This window comes from Phyllobates terribilis, unplaced genomic scaffold (assembly GCF_046119375.1).
Source record: "Phyllobates terribilis strain yellow unplaced genomic scaffold, ASM4611937v1 Scaffold_3__8_contigs__length_932513732, whole genome shotgun sequence".
NCBI lineage: Eukaryota > Metazoa > Chordata > Amphibia > Anura > Dendrobatidae > Phyllobates > Phyllobates terribilis.
In genome coordinates, this window is record NW_027362763.1 from 412,951,600 (window position 1) to 412,972,382 (window position 20,783).

The window sequence follows — 20,783 nt, forward strand, 5'->3', positions numbered from 1 at the left end:
TAAATATCTCTCTAGAGTTGCTATCTCCCATAGGTCACGCATTTCCTCCAGAAGAAGCTGTTCTAATGTTTTAAGTGATTCTTTAATATGCTTTACATTATCGTTACTTAGAGCTGGAGGCGTGAGGTAGTGAGTTAGGTGGAAGAATTGTTGGATATTTTGAGTCCGTTCTTTTCGGTCTGCCCATAGATCTCCCATGTTACTGGGTTGGCTGTTTAACAAAGATATATATATAGGAATCAAAGAATAATGGTAGGCTAGAGAATAATATATATATAAGGTGAGAAAAAAAAAAGGAAAGTGAAGAGGTTTTACATATGCCTGACATATAAGTATGACGGGTCTTCGTTTCCCTACAATCTAGGATCAGTAAATGTTTGATTTTCTAGCTTTGTTTCAGGTGGATGATAGGAAATTCTAATTTATTAAACTATGTTTCCTTGCACAAGTTGTAATGAAGAGACATGTTCTTATATGTGCACATGTCCTGTCTATGGAAAGCAGAGGAAAATAAAGTAGCAATATTTGTCTTCCTCAAAACAAAACAATTATGTAATCTCATCCTGTCTTGTCACTGGGATTGTGGCAGTCAGTTCAGTATGAAAATCTACTGGCACCATCTAGTGGTCAGTTTTGTACTTGTTCGCTTCAATTAATTTCTCTTAAAAATGTCAATTATTTTTTCTTCTAAAAAAATGGATAATCATAAGATATATTGAGGAAATATACTTGGGGGGGGTCTTTTCATTACTTGATTATTTGTGTGTGTATGTGCATAAGATTCTTTCTAAAGTGATGATGTCATAAAAGCATGCATATTTTTAGGCTATATTTTATTTTCATGATGTCACAATAATGTCGTTGTATGTGTTTATAGGCTAAGGCCTTCTGTGATTATATGACAATATTGTGTTTGCTTTCACAGCCTGCCCTCCCCTGTAGTGATGTCACAATGGTCTCTGTGTATTTATAGGCTGCAGCAGATTGTAATGATGTCATAATAATTGTCTATATAATGTCTGCACTCAGAGGCGTAGCAAGGGGTTTGGGTCGGGGGGGTGAAACTTCTGAGTGGGCCCCTAACCAGGTAATCCTAATTACAGCTACGGCCCCACTATCAGTATTTGGTCAGTATTCGGTCAGTATTTTTTCTCAGGAGTGGGAGCTAAAACCAGGAGTGGGTGATAAATGCAGAATTGGTGACTTGTTTCTATTCTACCTTTTCTATGATTGTTCCCCACCTGGTTTTGTCTCCCACTCCTGAGAAAAAATACTGACCCTCTGTTCCCCCGGTAGCTATGCTACTGGACAACCCCTTTAAACTATGACTTTGAAGCCTGACTGACTATGAATATCATAGGGCCTCCTGCTGCTCATCCTCCATGTAAAATGCAGTACCCACAAGATGAGCATGACATATCTGTCATGAACAGGGAATAGACCAATTCATATAGTTTTTGTAATGTTTTACTACTTTAAAAAAAAAAATACAAAAAGATGCAGCTGATAAATCAAGAATCAGCAGATGACCGCTCTGTTACCGATACTAAATCTCTACACGAAGACCAACACTGATATTACTGCCATACGGTGATTATATGTAACACGGGTACTTTTGATGCAGTGACACAGAAACACAGAGCAGCCAATACGGGGTTAATAAACAGGGGAAGTTTATAATAACAGGGTAAATCTCCACGCAGGGAGAAACAAGGAAAATATGGGGTGGGAACAAGGAAAATAGCAAGTGAAAGTCTATAACTAACAGTTCACAGTCTGACAAGATGTAGCAGAGCCGAACCGGTTGTAAACGTCAGTTTGTACACCTAGCTGACTCTGGCTCCTCACAAGGCAGTCGCCAGCGGATACAGGTGATGATTTCTTCAGGCTTCCCCGCCCCCCAAACAATGCTCCGTCTTCTGGTGGCAGCGGGCAGTCTCCGGTTTTACCCGCTGAGCCCCTAGTCCATAACGCGGCACCTCATGTGCCTCGGCTCCACGGACCCTGCGTCCCTTGTCTTTATAGTCGGGCTTGGCTCCTCCGGTCCACTGTAACCGACTCCTGCTCCCAGTACTCGAGCCAGGAGCCTGAACCCTCTCACACTGTTCTCCTGCGCAGGACTCAGCTCCGCTTTCCCGCGCAAAATGTCCTCGTCTCTTCCTCTCTCCAGTCACACCAGGAGTCCCTCGGTCACCTGACTTCCCAGCTCTGTGTCTGGACACCCCCCCAACTTCCCAGTCACATGACTCCTGTGCTAGCAGTTTGTCTCTCCCCTGCAACAGGAGGTACGACCCCGGCAGTTCCTTGCTCTGAAAGCACTCACACCCGGTCTTCCCCCTTACATATATAGTGGTAGATACCAGTCCTGAAGAAAATATCAGAGATTACAGTGCAGTTATAGATACTTACAGGCAGGGGTGGATTAAGAGTAGCCAGGGCCCTGGGCAGTTTAGAAGGTGTGGGCCCCCCCGTCGCCCCGGTACCTGATGTATCACGTGACATTTCACATGATCCCCCTTTGATAAATCATGTGATAGTTCATGTGAGTAGCGTACAGGTGCTCTGGTGCAGATCTGTAGACGGAAAAAGAGATTGCGGCGTGCTATGCGAGCCATCCCAATTTTTCCCTTGTGTACAGCGCTATGCATAACATAGCGTTATACAAAATAGAGCAGGGGTGGGAGATCAATTTTCCCAAGGGGCCACATGAGAGACCGTGACTATTGTGGAAGCCGAATCAATAGGCTGAAATTAATTCTGCTCAATATTAATATATTAATTATAATGATTTTTTTTACATTAATTGTATGACTTAATATTGAGCACAATTAAAGGGAACCTGTCATGTCACTTGTATAACTTACACTGTCCCCAAGTAGCGTGTGCGCAGTGAAGCTGGTAATCACACAGCCTCACTGCGCAGGCAGCCGGACATGTAGAAATGCGCATGCGCCCCACAACAATAGCGCTTGCCGGGAGCAATATTCAAATACATGGGTGGCGCCAGCAGTGACTGAATGCGGCGCCCGCCCCTGACTGAATGAGAGCATCACACCCCTATGACTGAATACGAGCAGGTAGGACAAGGTATATATAAGGTTATAAAATCATTATACTACCACCAACTTTAATGAAAAAAACTTGTCAGTGATACACATTGCATCACTAACAAAGCAATGGGGGCAGTGAACATAGCAACTAGGACGTGACAGGTTCCCTTTAATGTTTGTTACCAATACAGATTAAGGTTCAAACCTGACTAGTGTTGTGTCATGTTTTTTGAAGCTATAGATCAAATGAAAAATAAGTGACATGAAATACATGTTTTCTTGTGTGTTTTAACAGATCGAACTACAACCCACTTGCAACATATTTGTCACCATCTCAAAATCTGGATTCCAGAATCTTCCAAAGGACATGCTGGCGATCTTTAGAGCAGTTTCTTTTGTTTTTCCTGATCACACAATACTTCTCAAAGCGAAACTTACCAGCCTTGGCTTCAAAGGACCAAAGGCCCTCGCCACAAGACTACAGCTCACCTCAGATCTGCTCAAGGAACAACTGTTAGTCTTCTGAGCTCTACATATATCCTGCTATATTTTTAAGTCTTGGTTCACATTAGGCATTGTAGGTGCATCTTTAATCACAGTGGCCATATGCTGGCTTTAGATGAATGGGAACATATTAATTTGCAAAAGTGTGCAATTTTGTAAACTACAGTAAGTCAGAATGGTCAAGGAGTTTGGTGATGATGTTTCCTTTTGGCCACAAAGGAAAGCCCATCATTTGAAAACTACCCTGTGTGAACCAAAATAACTTAATCAGGAGTTTTCTAAATTATACAATTTTACAATGAATAAAGAATCAAAATCTAGCTAGTAGTTCCATGAAGGACAGTGAGAAAAATGCTCCCAAGCCCTGCTCCCATGGAGTATAATGCATTTAAAGTTACTGGGTACTGGAAGCATGTCGTACAGCATATGACCTTTAAATAATTGCAAGTATATTTTATAACTATTTTTCCTAAAGTGATTTCCTTTTTTTTTTCATCAGACCAGAGGAATATCACTGTCATTTCAGTTTACGATCTATGCTAGAAGTCATATACCAGGCCATTCAACATCGAGAGATGGAAAAGATGATTAATGGTCGTATGGAGATTGAGGGAGGAAGAGTCTCCCAATCAAGTAGTGTTATGTCATATCAGCAGTTTACAGCATTTGCAACAAGTATGATATTTCTGGATGAATTGTATCTAAACTTGCATAATATATTAACAGATGATAAAAAAGATTCAAATTGGCCTTTTAGTAATTTATGTATACTAAATCATAGTAAAGTGTCATTATATCCCCCAGACTGTTGGATAAAAGCAGTTTTTCCCAAGAGTTTGTAAAACAATGAAAGGGATAGTCCCAATTTAGCAAATTATCGCCTGTCCACAAGATACGGATAACTTCCTGGAGGTCCCACCACTGTGACCCCTACCAATCCTAAGAACAGAGTTCTGAAGTGTCCCATCTGAATGAAGCAATGACAATGTATGTGCACCACCACTCCATTTATAGCTGTAGAAATGTTAGAAATAGACAAGTGTTGTACTTGGCTATCATTGTCAGTCACATAGACATGTAAGACTATTTCTCTGGTCAAATGGGGCACTTCAGAACCCTGTTCTTGAGTTTGGTGGCAATCACAGTGATGGGACCTCCAGAGATCAGCAAGTTGTCACCCCTCCTGTGGATAATTTGCAAAATTGGGATGGCTCTTTTAACTGTTTAACAAAATCCTTAGGAAAAACTTCTGTCTTGGGGATATAATGATGGTTGAGACTCCTAAGATGCATCTACACTGAAAGATGATCGTGAATGAGCGTTCTTAAAAATACTCGTTCACAACTATCTTTCAGTGACAACAGTATGCCAATCACCTAATGAACGAGAAAAATGCTTGTTCATCCGGTGAAATGATTTAATTTTGTTTGCCTGTGAAAACAGCCATTTAAACGGCCACCAATCAGTAATGGTTTACTGATCAGTGGTTGTATTATTCCATGTAACCGGACCCTCAGCAGTCAGCACGTTATCACCTAAGTAATAACTTATATTCACTGATATGAGAAGAAGGTGCATTTATACAAGCAATTTGTTTAATATAGTGATGAATAAAGGATATGATAATCAAGAGCGAGTACTCAGTAATTAAAGGTTCAATACTTTATCTAATAACACAGTTTTAGATTATTGGTGGTAAGACCAGTCCATCATCTGTGGTGGTCAAAAGGTAAAGAAAAGACTAATCCCAGAAGAAGAGTAGCAGTAGCACATTTCTCTTTTTCTTTGTTTTATAACCCAATATATTGTCATTTTGTATATATAATAGCTATATGACATTTTGCAGCTTTGTAAATCAGAAAATGTTCCTAGTAAGTTTACACGGTCTCTTTCTCATTGAAGTGTTACAGATAAAGAGGCAGACGACTCTATAGAATTTAGTTAGATAAAAAGTGCTTGAGGCCCACTTATCAGATTGTACGAATTGAAAGGCAAATTGCAACAAAGCATAAATCACAAACGTAGAACAAGTTTCATTGTCATAAAATTGTTTAATATTTTTTTCATTCTATTCTGTCATTCTAAGTGAAACTGATGCCAGATGGTAGCTATATTGGTTGCCATATGAAAACATCACATCTTGTCTTAGTCAAACCGTTGTGTTACATCTGTAATTAAATTATTAAAATGCAATCAGGCTGCAACACAATGGGACTCTGTGCCTCTGTCTCAATGACTTGTGCTATGATATGAGGGACAAATTAAAATAAAAAAGTAACAATACAGATTGCCTATAATGCCAGACAAAAAGTGTCCACACATGCTTCTATATCCTGCCCTGGCCTGTCTGTCTGCTGGTCCTCTTCTCATTGACTGATAGACCAGGCTTGCTTCAAATCTGTGCAACTATAAATTCTGAAGAACTATTGTACAATGATATTACTCCTCTAATGAGGATTGCATTAGTATAATGTGGTCTTTGCTTTACAGGGTGTTATTGTGAGTTACAGGTTTGTTTCAACCACAAATGCATAGATGTATATCAACCATAATATTCATGAAATGTTTCATCTTGGTTTTGTCTAATTCAGGTCCAGTGCCTAGTTTAAAAACTGGTAACAGTGCCGACAGAAATAAGAAAGTCATCTCAACTAATCCTGTTCTTGCTGCCGCAAAGGAAAGTCATGCACTGATAGCCGATTCCCTACAAGATGTCATTGGCCCGAGAATGACTGGAGATGTAAGTAACAGAATTTGTCCCATCCGAATCCACTTGTACTAGTGTCTCCCTAAATGTGTAAAGGGATAGACTTGTCATTCTAGGGCAGGGGATGCGGGGAGAAGGATTGCACTAGTGATCCTAATTGTATCATCCCTAGCTGGCTTTTAAAAGTATATTTTCTGTGAAACCCAACAATTTTCAGAGTAAAGCATACATGGCAGCTATATCTATGGCAGTCACAGTTTCATGATGGTTTGGGCAGCATTAATTAACGGTCAGGTTCCCTTTGAGATTGTTACATCTGATTTTTTAATCCTGTTGTAAAGAAAGTAGAGGAATGATGCCTTTACTTTCTAATCTTTATTAGAAAAATTACTTCTAGAATTATATTTGCTCTCACTGTGTAACGTCATCTTACTCACCTCCCAGGCCGCCCTGCCGCATATCGCTCTGGCTTCTGTGCACCAGGGCCTCCACACACATCGTAGGTCCCCTGGCAGCGCACTTAGGGTGCATGCGCGCTCCCTGTTTCTTAAAGAGACACACTCCTAATGTGTCCCCAGCCAATAGTTGGGAGGCACTTAGTACTTAAGGCACCTCCATCTGTTGGGAGGTGCCTGAGCAACTATTGTGTTTAGTCAGTCTGCAAGATGCTATCCCGTTGTGAGGTCCCTGTACCCATCCAGTTAAACCTGTACCGGTACCAGTTCTATGTACCTGTGCCTGCCTAGTCTGAATATGTACCTCAAGCCTGAAGCCACACGTGCAGTACCTCAACTTGAAACCGCACCGGCAGTGCCTGAACCTGAAACCGCTACGGCGGAACCTATACCTGAAAACGCACCGGCGGTACCTGAACCTGAAACTGCTCCATCATTACCTAAACCTGAAACCACACCTGCGGTACCTTAACCTGAAACCCTGTCCCGTTTGAACCAGCTCCAATATCTATTCCATCAGAATCCGGTCCCGCCTTGGACTTCAAGTCTGTATCTACTGTCCTGACCCTTGGGGTCAGCTGCTGCAGTACCGGGATATGTCCTGGAGTGGCACCTGGCATCCACCTATGGCTCAAGTCTAACCACACCATCAGGGGCTCTAGTGAAAACCCGGGTGGTTGCTTAGTTACACCCCTCCAGGCTCTTTCCAGTGTGTAGTGCAGTGGGTCACGATCCACAAGTGTGACAGTTTTCTCAGCCATGGACCCCGCTGATCCCAAGACCTCTCTGCTTTTGAGGTTGTTCCAAGAGATCACCCGACAATGTGATCAGCAGGACAAAATCCTGTCCTATCTGAGGACAGGGACTACTAATTTGGACGCCTTGACATTGGCCCCTCCAGTCCAAATTGCAGCAGCCACAGAAGTGACTACTCAGCCTGTAACTCATGCATCTGGTCCTGCTCCTAGTCTGTCTGCATCGCCACGTTTCGATGGGAATTCCAAGCAGTGCCTTGGGTTTATTAACCAGTGCACCCTATACTAAGAACTGCTGGCCCACCAGTTCCCCTCAGAAGTGGTGTTCCTGATGTCTCACTTGGGAAGAGAGGCCCTGGCAAGGCTCAATCCCCTATGGGAGAGAAGTGATCCTGTGACCTTGGATTTGCAGGTCTTCCTGGAGGCGTTCCTTAAACTGGCTGAGCAACGTCAGGAACACTGTCATGCCAAGGGACTGTGCTATCTAGATGGAGTATAAAAATACTTAAAGGAGTCTTCTCAAGTTGTCTTTTGAGAAGATCAGAGCAATGCAGTCTCCTTAGTTTCCTTCCGCTCTGGTTTCTAGCATGGCGGGCTCTCCACCTTGAATGACAGTTCTGGTGAATAGAATTATCATATTTTAGAACTATATAGCTCAGCACAAGTTCTACTATAGCACATTCAGCTTTCAGTGGCTTGTTCTGGAGTGTTCACTGTTATCCCTGGATATACAGATAGAGATAGCAAGTTATTTGAGCAAGCACACAGCTCAGTGAGTGCCGAGAGCAGAGATTAGGAGACCTGCAGTGAAAGCTGATGAGTTATAACTGTAGCTCTTCAGAAGATGAGAGGGAAGGAATGAGTGGTAACTGCTGTATAGAAATCTATGGCCTGGACAGAGCTGATTGGGATGTTTTAAGTTGACTCCTCTCCTGGAATGTAAATACTGTGCACTCTCGGCCAGAGTCTAGTGGCCAAGCTTCATTGGAAACCAGCTCTACACTATAAAAGACAAAAGGTTTTATTGCACGAGAATGACAGCAGATAGAAATAACAAGTCAGTTGTGTACTTTCTTATTTTCATGCTCTCTAACTAATTAAAGCAATTTAATATCTTGAGATATTTAAGACTGAAGAAAAATTTTTATCATTTTTTTCTCTTCTGCAAGTTCTTAAAGTTTTGCCTTGAAACACACTTGTCATTGGCCAGGACCTAGTGTTTCAACCCTACTGACTTGAATAAAGATGTGCTACGATGCCATACACAGCCCATAGTCAAGTGTAGGAGTATTTCTAAGGGTAGAGGAGGTTTGGGGTAAGCAAACTCAATTTTGTAGTTTTTGTAATCCAGAATAATCACTTTAATTGAAACTTCTTATTTTGCACTAAAAAGTCATATGAATGGCTAAGGTTTTATTATAGAGACAATAAATCATAATTTTGTTAATTCTTGGATTTTATGACTGCGTAAGTACATACAGGTTAAAGTTCATTTTATACATTAATCTTTACTTTTTGTAACAAAATAGATAAAATACTCTTCATATACTTACAGAATTATTTGGTGTTTAAACAAATTGTTGGAGACGTGTTTACGGGAATATACGACCCATCAGATGCTAGACAGATTCTTCAGAAGGAAATCGAAAGAGCCATTTTATTGAAATCAGAAGAAAATAAATTATTTCCCCATTCTCCGTGGCTCAGTAAAGTCAAACAGCTATTTAATTTATCTCAAGTAAATTCTGGTAGGTTTGCCAAATATATCTGCAGGATTTTTTTTTATCTTGATTTGTGTCGTTAATGGACCTTAATGGAACATCATTATTATTGTGTGACAATATAAACATGATCTAATTACATTAATTATAAAAAAAAATATGACTTTGAAATTGTATAAGTAAATGTATAAGTATCTTATTGCTATGACTAGTTAGTTTCTTCTGTTCTTCATTTCCAGCTGAAGTTTTGATATATTTGCCTCAATAGGGCTATCTGACATACAAGATGTATTCTATATGACATGAGAGTGACACCTAAGCTGTCACAGCCGTTTGGCCATCAAATCATATATACATATTCCAGGTTCATAGAATGGGGCCATGTGAGTCTAGTCTTTAAAACCAGAGTCTGGCAACTGGCTAAGATCCAGTTCTTTGCCAGTTCTATTCTGTCTTCAATATATGTAGTAAGTCAACTTAGAGTAGTAAGTGTAATACATATTTTTAGAAAAATGGCCTAAGAAAATGTGTATTCTACATGAATATTTTATGCTATTTTTCATTGAATTAGAAAAACGTACAGGCATATTTACCAATCTAAACACCCTAGAATTCTTGTGAAAATTGTTTTAAAAAAAATGTTTTTCAAGACTTGCACCATATTTATTTATTATGCTTTTATAGCACCATTAATTCCAAAGTGCTTTACAGACATCATCCTCATTGTCCCCATTGGGGCTCACAAACTACATTCCCTATCAGTATGTCTTTGGAGTGTGGGAGGAAACTGGAGAACCCGGAAGAAACCCAAGCAAACACAGGGAGAACATACAAATTTCTTGCAGACGTTGTCCTTGGTGGGATTTGAACTCGGGACCCCAGCGCTGCAAGGCTACAGGGCTAACCACTGAGCCACCGTGCTGCCCCATGTTATGTGTTTCAGAGACTTTCTGCACCTGTCTGACAAGGGGTCTTAGCCATTCAGAAAAAGGAGTGGCTTAGCATGTAACACTAAAAAATGTAACATAATTATCCACAGTTTTTGGCAAAAAATAAGCCAACTAATATGTAGTTTAAACATAGACTTGATGGTCCTAACATTCTCCACATTTATTAAACAGCATTAAACATATTCATAAGTCTGAAGCATTTTAAGACTGAGAATTAGACAGTATTGATAAAATACCCATATTCATTAAAACTATAAAACACATATTAGTTATGTAGTGATGGTTCATCTTAGGTTTCCCTTTGCTTGTAGCTGGAATATTATCACACAGGATATATGAGCAGTAGTTACAGTACATGGTAACATTTATTCACTATCACTTGGAAAAAAAGAATCCATCTTTTTAGTTTGTTCCATCACAGCTGAGATAACCAATCTTTAAAAAGATGAGATTTTATGTCTTCATAGAGATTTAAATATCATTTCAGAATGAGACAGTTTACTATATCTTTGTGCATTTAATACACTACAACTCCTCGAATATACTCTATGCCATACATTTTTTTACATATTTGTTTTATATCATCATTACAGGTGTAATAGTTGCAGGACCACCCGCTTCGGGAAAAAGTTCATGCATCAGAATATTAATTCAAGCACTTAATCATATACAAGTCTCTAGTGGAGAAGCATCCCATAAAATTGTGAAGATTCATCCTATGAGTGTTGACAATGGGACTTTGATGTTTGGTGGCCATAACGCATCACATATGTGGCAGGATGGAGTTATCAGCTGTTTATGGAAGAAGGCAATCCGGGTAATTTTTTTAAGCAATTTAGGAGACCTCAAAAGCTGGTGCTGGGTTATATGGCAATATAAATAAGTGGTGACATATGACTGTGCCATGTGCATAAGGATTTGATTAGCTGTTAAATATTAAAATAATACTAGTTGTCTTTCATATGCTTACTTTTCCTCATTCCCTTTATATTAAAGAGGTTGTCCACTACTTTAGCATTAATGACCTATCCTCTGGATAGGTCATCAATGTCTGATTGGTTGGACTCCGACACCTGGCACCACAGGTGGCGGTGGTGGCAGACGCCGACCGGAAGTACTGACTTGCTGAGCTGCTCCATCTACTCATAGTGGCCGAGACTAGGTACTACACATCCGCCACCTATTCAAATCAATAGGAGGCGGATGTGTAGTACCTGCGGCGGCCACCATCAGAAGACAGCCAACTCCGCAAGTGAGTACTTCTGGCCGACAGCCACCGATAACACCTGATCGGCGGGAGTGCCGGGTGTCGGTCCATGGCCAATCAGACATTGATGACCTATGCTAAAGATAGGTTATCATTGCTAAAATAGTGGACAACCTCTTTAACTAAAATGTCTGTATGTCTATCTAAATGTTTACACTTCCAGAATCGCTGTAATTCATGGCTATGGATTGATGGACCTCTGAACAGCAGCTGGGCTGACAACTTCAACAGTGTGCTTGGACCAGAGAATGTGAGTACAGTAGCCAATATCAAGACATAAAACATAGAGATATTAGAGGGATTTTTTTCTATAATTAATATATATATACAGGTGCATCTCACTAAATTAGAATATCATCAAAAAGTTAATTCATTTCAATTCTTCAATACGAAAAGTGAAACTCATATATTATTACAAACAGAGTGATCTATTTCAAGTGTTTATTTCTGTTAATGTTGATGATTATTGCTTACAGCCAATGAAAACACAAAAGTCATTATCTCAGTAAATTAAAATAATTAACAAAAAACACATGCAAAGGCTTCCTAAGCATTTAAAAAGGTCCCTTAGTCTGTTTCAGTAAGCTCCAGAATCATGTGGAAGACTGCTGACTTGACAGATGACCAGAAGGCAGTCATTGACACACTCCACAAGGTCCCAGAGTTCCAATTTTCATTTGGAAATCAAGGTCCCAGAGTCTGGGGGAAGAGTGGGGAGGCACACAATCCAAGCTGCTTGAGGTCTAGTGTGAAGTTTCCACAACCAGTGATGGTTTGGGGAGCCATGTCATCTGCTGGTGTAGGTCCACTGTGTTTTATCGAGACCAAAGTCAGCGCAGCCGTCTACCAGGAAACTTTTGAGCAGTTCTTGCTTCCCTGTGCCAACAAACTTTTTGTAGATGGAAATTTCATTCTCCAGCAGGACTTGGCACCTGTCCACACTGCCAAAAGTACCAATACCTGGTTTAAAAACATCAGTATCACTGTGCTTGATTGGCCAGCAAACTCACCTGACCTTAACCCCATACAGAATCTATGGGGTATTGTCAAGAGGAAGATGAGAGACACCAGACCCAACAATGCAGACGAGCTGAAGGCTGCTATCAAAGCAACCTGGGCTTCCATAACACTTCATCAGTGCCACAGGCTGATCGCCTCCATGCCATGCCACATTGATGCAGTAATTGATGCAAAAGGAGCCCCGACCAAGTATTGAGTGCATTTACTGATTTACGAATTTTAAAACCATTTTTCAAGCTGTTGTTGTAAAGTATTCTAATTTACTGAGATAATGATTTTTGTGTTTTCATTGGCTGTAAGTCATAATCATCAACATTAACAGAAATAAACACTTGAAATAGATCACTCTGTTTGTAATGACTCTATATAATATATGAGTTTCACTTTTTGTATTGAAGAACTGAAATAAATGAACTTTTGATGATATTCTAATTTAGTGAGTTGCATCTGTATATGGCAAAGTACTGGAGGGGAGATCTGTTTCACTGAGGCTATTAGCTTCAGTGATATGAAGCCTGGAAGTCTTCTCCAGCATGTTATGTGCTGAGAGGGTTAATCAGCCTTTATAAAAGGGCTGGGTTTTTGAGAACAACCAAAAAGAGGGTGGGAGGTTGTTCTCCATATCTCCACCCCAGGCTGTGTGGTCTGGGGTTTAAATACATGGCCCGCTGAGGCATTCGGTGGTCAGTATCTGGAAAGGCTAGCTCTAGAGAGAGGAGCTTGCATTTGTTGTGCTAAACCTGAACCATGCGTGGTTAACCCTGAGTGGTCGGACGCCAGTCGATATACAGACTGTGCTGTATCTTTTTATTTTGCTTTGCCTTTATGCCGGATGGGCTTTGTTTACTTTATGAACTTCAGATTGGTTTATGCCATTTTTTTAATGAACCAATTTGAAAGTTAAATAGACAGTGTTCCATGTTTACCTCCGTGTACAGCGGAGCAAACCGCTCTACGACAATATATATATATATATACACTATATTTATAGTACTGGGAAAAAGTCTGCATATATAAATGTGCATATTCTGTATATATATATATATATATATATATATATATATACATACTCAGTGTATATATACAGAATATGTATGTACATAATATAAACTTATTCACAGTACTATATGATTCTATTAGACTTGGAATTGATCAATTAGTCTTTTTTTCTATCCTTTCTGCTCATATTTGATGGCTTACGCCAGGCTTGTTTGTCATATGTTCAGCTGGACATCTATGCAGGTACAATGCAAATATTTTGCAGTCACTGCAGTTGTTGTAGGATATGATTATTGGTTTATGTTTATACTATTATTATTTTTTTTTAGGTTTTGCAGCTTAATAATGGTGACTACTTGGAACTTCCAGAAAATCTGAAATTGATTTTTGAAACAACTGGTTTACAAACCGCTTCACCTGCAACCCTGACAAAAGCCGTGAGTGCAGCCATTGTTAAGCTTTAGAAGCCTTTCTAGAACTTAAAGAGTAACCGTCGTTTTAATTTTTATTTCATAAATCAATAGCACACATAAAAATAAGGAACTTTGTAATATATCTTATCAGAGAAATCTGCTTCTTTCTCTGCCAAATTGATCAATCATTATCAAAATTCTCAATTCTGAGGTAAAATCTGTATTCAGTGAAGACAGACTTTCCCATCACTGATAGAGGAAATTACAGCTGCTACTGATGAGATTCTATGTAGATCAGAGGAGGAGCTCTGTCTCTAGCAGCTGCCATCTCCTATCTCGGTAATATTAAAGTCTGTCTTTACTGAATACAGATTTTTTCCTCAGAATTGAGAATTTTGATAATAAATGATCAACTCTGGCAGAGTAAGAAGCAAATGTTTCTAATAAGATATATTGCAAAGTTGATTATTTTAATGTGTGCCATTGATTTATGAAATACAAATTAAAGAAAATTGCTCATATTTTATTACTTCTTATATTTTAGGGGGTATTGTATATTGAAAGTGAAGCACTTGGGTGGAGACCCCTGTCTAAAATTTGGCTAGATGGAAGAAACCAACAAGAAAATACTGTAAGTTTAATGAGAATGCAACATATTGTTTTTTCATGTTTAAGCTTAATTAGAAAGCAAAGGCAATCTTCTACCTTTTCTAAGATGTACAATTGTAAATGTGCATTGCCATAATGGCACAAAAGTTTATCTTTATAATATGAACAGTATATTTATCGCCCTGGACTGTGTTATATACTATATACAATCAGTAAACCTTGTCCTTCAGTATTTTTACTGTCAGGCAGTTTTGTGTTTCACTGGGAGAAAACCCTTAAACAACATATTGCTCAATAAAAATGTCCAACACCTAATGATCTGGAAATCTTGCTAATGTTATGAAAAATATAAAGTTAAAGAGATATATTAGTGTGAAAATCCTTTGAACTGCATAAGCTGCTCTTTTCCATGACGGATTGAACATCAGAATATAGAACTTCTGTAATATCCATCATAATCAGGAAGAGCAGCCATATTGGTTGTTACTTTTAAAAAGAGTCCATTTACACAGGTTGACAGGCAGACTGCACCTCAGATACGCACTGAACATTCTGTAATAGATCAGTCTGTGTTTATAGGCTGCCAAGAACGATGATCTTTTGTGCCGCGCAAAAGATCATTTCATCCGACGAACCATCAAAATAGCAGCCTGTTTAGACTGTAAGATTATCACGTGCATAGGAACGCACAATATCTTGCAGTGTATATGGACCTTGTTAGTCAACCATCGGTTTCTGAGAAGGTAATTCTAAAGTGACAGTCAGTGTAATTTCACATCCAGCTGCCACTTTTGAAAATTATTTATCATTGCAAAAAAAATAAAAATCACAGAAAAATGCCTGCGTTTCTGCTAGCAAAACATTATGAACAAAGTTTTTTCTTTTTACTTTCATATACAGATACAGTGGCATGTAAAAGTTTGGGCACCCCTGGTCAAAGTTAGTGTTATTGTGAACAGTTAAGCAAGTTGAAGATGAAATGATCTCTAAAAGGCCTGAAGTTAAAGATAACAGATTTCCTTTGTATTTTAGGCAAAAAAAAAATATTTTTTAATCTTTTACATTTTAAAAATGACGAAAAAGGAAAATGGACCAATGCAAAAGTTTGGGCATCCTGCATGGTTAGTACCTAGTAGCACCCCCTTTTGAAAGTATCACAGCTTGTAAAAGCTTTTTGTAGCAAGACAAGAGTCTTTCAATTCTTGTTTGAGGGATTTTCATCCATTCTTCCTTGGAAAATCCTTCCAGTTCTGTGAGATTCCTTGGTCATCTTGCATGCACTGCTATTTTGAGGTCTAGCCACAGATTTTCATTGATGTTCAGAAGAGGGGACTGTGAGGGCCATTGTAAAACCTTCAGCTTGCACCTTTTGAGGTAGCCTATTGTGTATTTTGATGTTTGTTTAGGATCATTAACCATTTGTAGAAGCCTCTTTTCAACTTCAGCTATTTTACAGATGGTGTTATGTTTGCATCAAGAATTTGTTGAAATTTCATTGAATCCATTGTTCCCTCTACCCGTGAAATGTCCCCTGTACCATCGGCTGCAACACAACCCCAAAGCATGACTGATCCACCCCCATGCTTAATAGTTGGCGAGATGTTATTTTCCTGAAATTTGGTGGCCTTTTTTCTCCACACATACCTTTGATCATTGTGGCCAAAGACTTCTATTTTAACCTTTTCGGTCGACAGAACTTGTTTCCAAAATGTATCAGGCTTATTTAGATGTTCTTTTGCATACTTCTGATGCTGAATTTTATGGTGAGGCTGCAGGAGAGGTTTTCTTCCGATGACTCTTCCATGAAGGTCATATTTGTGCAGGTGTCTCTGAACAGTAGAACAATGAACTACAAAGCTAGAGTCTGCTAAATCTTTCGGTTGGTCTTTTGAGGTTAAGCGGGGGTTCTGATTTGCCTCTCTAGGAATCGTACGAACAGCTCTCACTGAAATTTTGCTTGGTCTTCCAGACCTTATCTTGACCTTCACTGTTCCTGTTAACTGCCATTTCTTAATTACATTTCAAACTGAGGAAAGGGCAACTTGGAAACACTTTGCTATCTTCTTATAGCCTTCTCCTGTTTTATGGGCCTCCACCATTTTCATTTTCAGAGTGCTAGGCAGCTGCTTAGAAGAACCCATGGCTGCTGTTTTTTTGGCATAAAGTTAGAGGAGGCTTGGTTTTTATAAAGCTGGGAAATTTTCATCACCTGGCATTTCCTAATGATGGTAGTGAACAAGCCATAACCCTAACAGGCTAATTAAGGTCAGAAACCTTGGTCAAAATTATCAAAGCACACAAATCTCCAAGGGTTCCCAAACTTTTGCATAGGCCCATTTCCCTTATTGTAATTTTTTAAAATGAAAAAAAAGACCATCTATATACTTATTTGCCTAAAATACAACTGAAATATGTCATCTTTAACAATATGCCTTTTAGAGATCATTTCATCTTCAACTTGCTTAACTGTTCACAATAACACTAACTTTGACCAGGGGTGCCCAAACTTTTACATGCCACTGTAGATGCTTGTATATCACTTCTGTATAATTGCAGTATTATTTTATTATGTGCATTGGATTATTAATACTTAAATATTCTTTCTTTAGGTTCTTTCAAAAGCTTTCTACCGGACATTGGACCCCATCTTCAATTTTATTCTTCATGATACCAAGTAAAGCAACTAAGTTTTGAAACATTTTGTGCATATTATACTATCATCTGGAGCAAAGTGTAACCCTCAAAAACCACATGAGGACAGCATGATTCCACACATGGACAGCTAAACAGAGAGGGGGAAGGTGACCTAAAGACCCAGGCTAGAACACTGAGAGAAGAGCACAGAAGTGAACATACTTCTGTTTCGTCTATCAGAGGCCACAGAGTCAAAAAGGCTACAAGCCACTCTGTCTGGCAGAATCTAGAGGAACCCAGACCTTCAGCCATCCTTATACCGGGATCTGGTCTGACAATGAGGTCCACTAGATTGCTTCCATGGAAGAGTTGCTATCCGGAGGAGCAAACCAGAGGCAGGTCCAAAGCAGGGTCCAAGCTAAGAAATCACATCAAGGACAAAGTCAGGAGGCAATTGGGTGGTCAAAATTCAAGCTGGAGTCAGAACATGGAAATATAAAACAGTACACAAGTGCCAAGTAACAGACAGCCTAGGTATAGCCGAACTAACTAATAACTGGCAGCTAGAGACAGTCTGTTGGAGTTTATATAGAAGGGAACCCATGGCTCCCAGCAGAGAGCAAATGACCTACCAGCTCACTGCAGCAAAACACAAGTGTATCACAAAGGAAGAACTAGTCTCAGCAATCTAAAAGCTAAACCCCCACACACTGCCAGCCCTCAGCAGTAACAGTAGTGTTAGTGTGACACTGCCTAGCGACTAGGGCAGAGGTTGCAGCAGTACGTTCAGACACAGATGTGATACAGTCACAGGGAACACTCACTGAGCTCTGAGCCTGCAGCTAAATAAACATGTCAGAGAAAGCAGGTTTTGAAAATTAAAGATCAAAGAGAAACACCAGCGATAAACAATAATGTGCAACTTGAACCTCACTAGATACACAGAGGTATATCTACACTTTATCCATGAAAAAGTTATACATATACTTATAAAAATAGCACACTTATAATATTATAATTTAGCCATTGAATATTTTGATATATCATGTTTTGGTTTAAAATGCCTTACAATAATGTTTAATATCACTAAAAAAAGGACATTTTTAGTGAATTTAGATTAATTTTTAGTCCGTCTGGCTTAATACATTTTACATTCCTCCTAACCCTATAAAACTGACAGTATCCAAAAAAAGTGCAATATATTTACAAATGTTTTTATATTTATTTATATAAGGGCAATTGTTCCAGTGACAGAAGTTGGCTTGTTTCATTCTTTTACCAACTTATTGACCATCCTGCTTAATGATAAGGCCCAGAGTATTGGCGGACAGCTGCATATTGAGAGGCTTTTCATCTTCTGCCTAATTTGGTCGGTAGGATCACTCATTGAATATTCAGACAGAAAGAAGTTCAGTGATCTTGTAAAGGTCTACACATCAGTGTAAGTGTAGTGCATGCCTCCCATATCATGTATACCTGTCATAATATTATATTATATTATCAATATATAATATTCCATCCAAGATTGAAAATAAAATATAAAACAACCCACAAAAAATTCTTTCCATTATAATTATTATTATTATTATTATTATGCATTTTTTCAGTGCAGAATTGACACTTCTTCATGTATCATTTCCAGTTTGTATTCAATGGTTGATAACACTTATCTTTTGGGAGATTTCCTGCACAGACTTTACAGTCTATCTATTCATAAAGTCAATTTTTTAGCTGCTACTGCTGGGCCTCATTCAGATGTTCACATGTTTCATGTCTTTGTTCTGTGTTTTCACAGCTAGAACACATACTGATTATACTGTATAGTCAATGTGCCCGTTCACATGTCCAGGTTTTTTTTTGGGTTGAGTGTTTGCAAAACAAAACCAACAAAAAAAGTCTGATTTTGATGAGTGATGGATTAAAATCGCACTTTCATATAATGAGGCTGTGAAAAATTTGGACATCACTAGAATGCAACTTGAATGCCATCAGTGGGCTGTCCGAATTTTTCATTGACTGCTTGCTATGAGGAAAAGGCATCAGTTTTTTTGCATTTCAGAAAAACTAATGAAACACTGATGGCAAAAACTGACAGACTGACCAATCACTTATGAAAATCTGATCCCAAAACATTGGTCCCCCATTTTCCATGTACAAGATAAAAATATACTTCAGAATGAGGCCCAACTGAAGATTGTAGTCAGTCATGCAGGACCCTCGATTGTAGAGTTGCTGACCTGTTTGTCATTTTGTGCAGTTTGCCAGATGATGACCAGGAGATTTTGGTATTTGATTATTTTCTTGATGAGTCAGGAGAATGGGATACATGGCAGTCACGCTTACCAGATATCACATATGTTGGGAACACAGACATCATGGGAGAAACATTCATTGAAACTCAAGACACGGTGAGTTGTCGCAAAACAAGTAGGAAATTAAAATACTATTTGGTAAAAAGAGAACATATTTCTTGTGTGCAAACAATGTCCAATGTGATGCTTGATTTAAAGGACAGATTGTTTTTTTACCAAAACAACTATGGTATTTACAAAAATGTATGTTAGCGTCATTTTAGTTACAATGGGCAATGTGGAGTTGATACACAAAGCAAAAGGCATCAGGATTATGTCACAAGACAAGGAGCACATGGCATGATCCATTTGAATTAGGTATTTTCAGTTAACAAAAAAAATTATTAATAAACATAATGTTAAATGTTATATCTATTTTATTTATGTTTGATAGATTATAGTGCGCACTTTCTTAGAGTTTGCCAGCATGGGATCCCAACATGTCTTATTAACTGGACCTCCAGGGTGTGGGAAGACCGCATTAATGAATGACTTCATTTCTACGCAAGGTATATGGTGGATTTATTGAAAATAAAATATTTTTGTGTTTTAATAAATGCTCTACTGAATTTATAAACATAAATTTATTTGTATTGTTAATTATTTTTCTTTAGACCGGAAACGCACATTGCTCAAAAGAATGGTGTTTTCAGGATCTTCAAAGGCCGAAGAACTCCAAGAATTGCTAGAGCAAAATATCGTTCACAGACAAGGTCATTACATTACCATTTTTTAGGTTTTTTACTTTCAGTGCAGATTTATAATATTTTATTTTTTTTCAAAGCATACATCTACATATGCAGCGGCGGACATACAGTACAGACCAAAAGTTTGGACACACCTTCTCATTTAAAGATTTTTCTGTATTTTCATGACTTTGAAAATTGTACATTCACACTGAAGGCATCAAAACTATGAATTAACACATGTGGAATTATATACTTAACAAAAAAGTGTGAAACAACTGAAAATATGTTTTATATTCTAGGTTCTTCAAAGTAGCCACCTTTTGCTTTGATGACTGCTTTGCACACTCTTGGCATTCTCTTGATGAGCTTCAAGAGGTAGTCACCGGAAATGGTTTTCACTTCACAGGTGTGCCCTGTCAGGTTTAATAAGTGGGATTTCTTGCCTTATAAATGGGGTTGGGACCATCAGTTGTGTTGTGCAAAAGTCAGGTGGATACACAGCTGATAGTCCTACTGAATAGACTGTTAGAATTTGTATTATGGCTGAAAAAAGCAGCTAAGTAAAGAAAAACGAGTATCCATCATTACTTTAAGAAATGAAGGTCAGTCAGTCCGAAAAATTGGGCAAACTTTGAAAGTGTCCCCAAGTGCAGTTGCAA

General features: G+C 38.7%; 1 protein-coding gene across 1 annotated transcript in view; it reads left to right on the top strand.

The window, feature by feature from the left end:
* LOC141259500 (dynein axonemal heavy chain 5-like) overlaps nucleotides 1-20,783 on the top strand; it is a 482,742-nt gene that overhangs the window by 255,415 nt on the left and 206,544 nt on the right. The window contains exons 48-60 of the mRNA XM_073675609.1: nucleotides 3,346-3,563; nucleotides 4,054-4,229; nucleotides 6,146-6,294; nucleotides 9,027-9,219; nucleotides 10,736-10,959; nucleotides 11,573-11,659; nucleotides 13,758-13,865; nucleotides 14,386-14,472; nucleotides 17,060-17,124; nucleotides 18,319-18,525; nucleotides 19,342-19,492; nucleotides 19,830-19,944; nucleotides 20,050-20,148. Of these exons, the coding sequence (XP_073531710.1) occupies nucleotides 3,346-3,563; nucleotides 4,054-4,229; nucleotides 6,146-6,294; nucleotides 9,027-9,219; nucleotides 10,736-10,959; nucleotides 11,573-11,659; nucleotides 13,758-13,865; nucleotides 14,386-14,472; nucleotides 17,060-17,124; nucleotides 18,319-18,525; nucleotides 19,342-19,492; nucleotides 19,830-19,944; nucleotides 20,050-20,148 (1,879 nt within the window). The remainder of the gene's footprint in view (nucleotides 1-3,345; nucleotides 3,564-4,053; nucleotides 4,230-6,145; nucleotides 6,295-9,026; nucleotides 9,220-10,735; nucleotides 10,960-11,572; nucleotides 11,660-13,757; nucleotides 13,866-14,385; nucleotides 14,473-17,059; nucleotides 17,125-18,318; nucleotides 18,526-19,341; nucleotides 19,493-19,829; nucleotides 19,945-20,049; nucleotides 20,149-20,783) is intronic.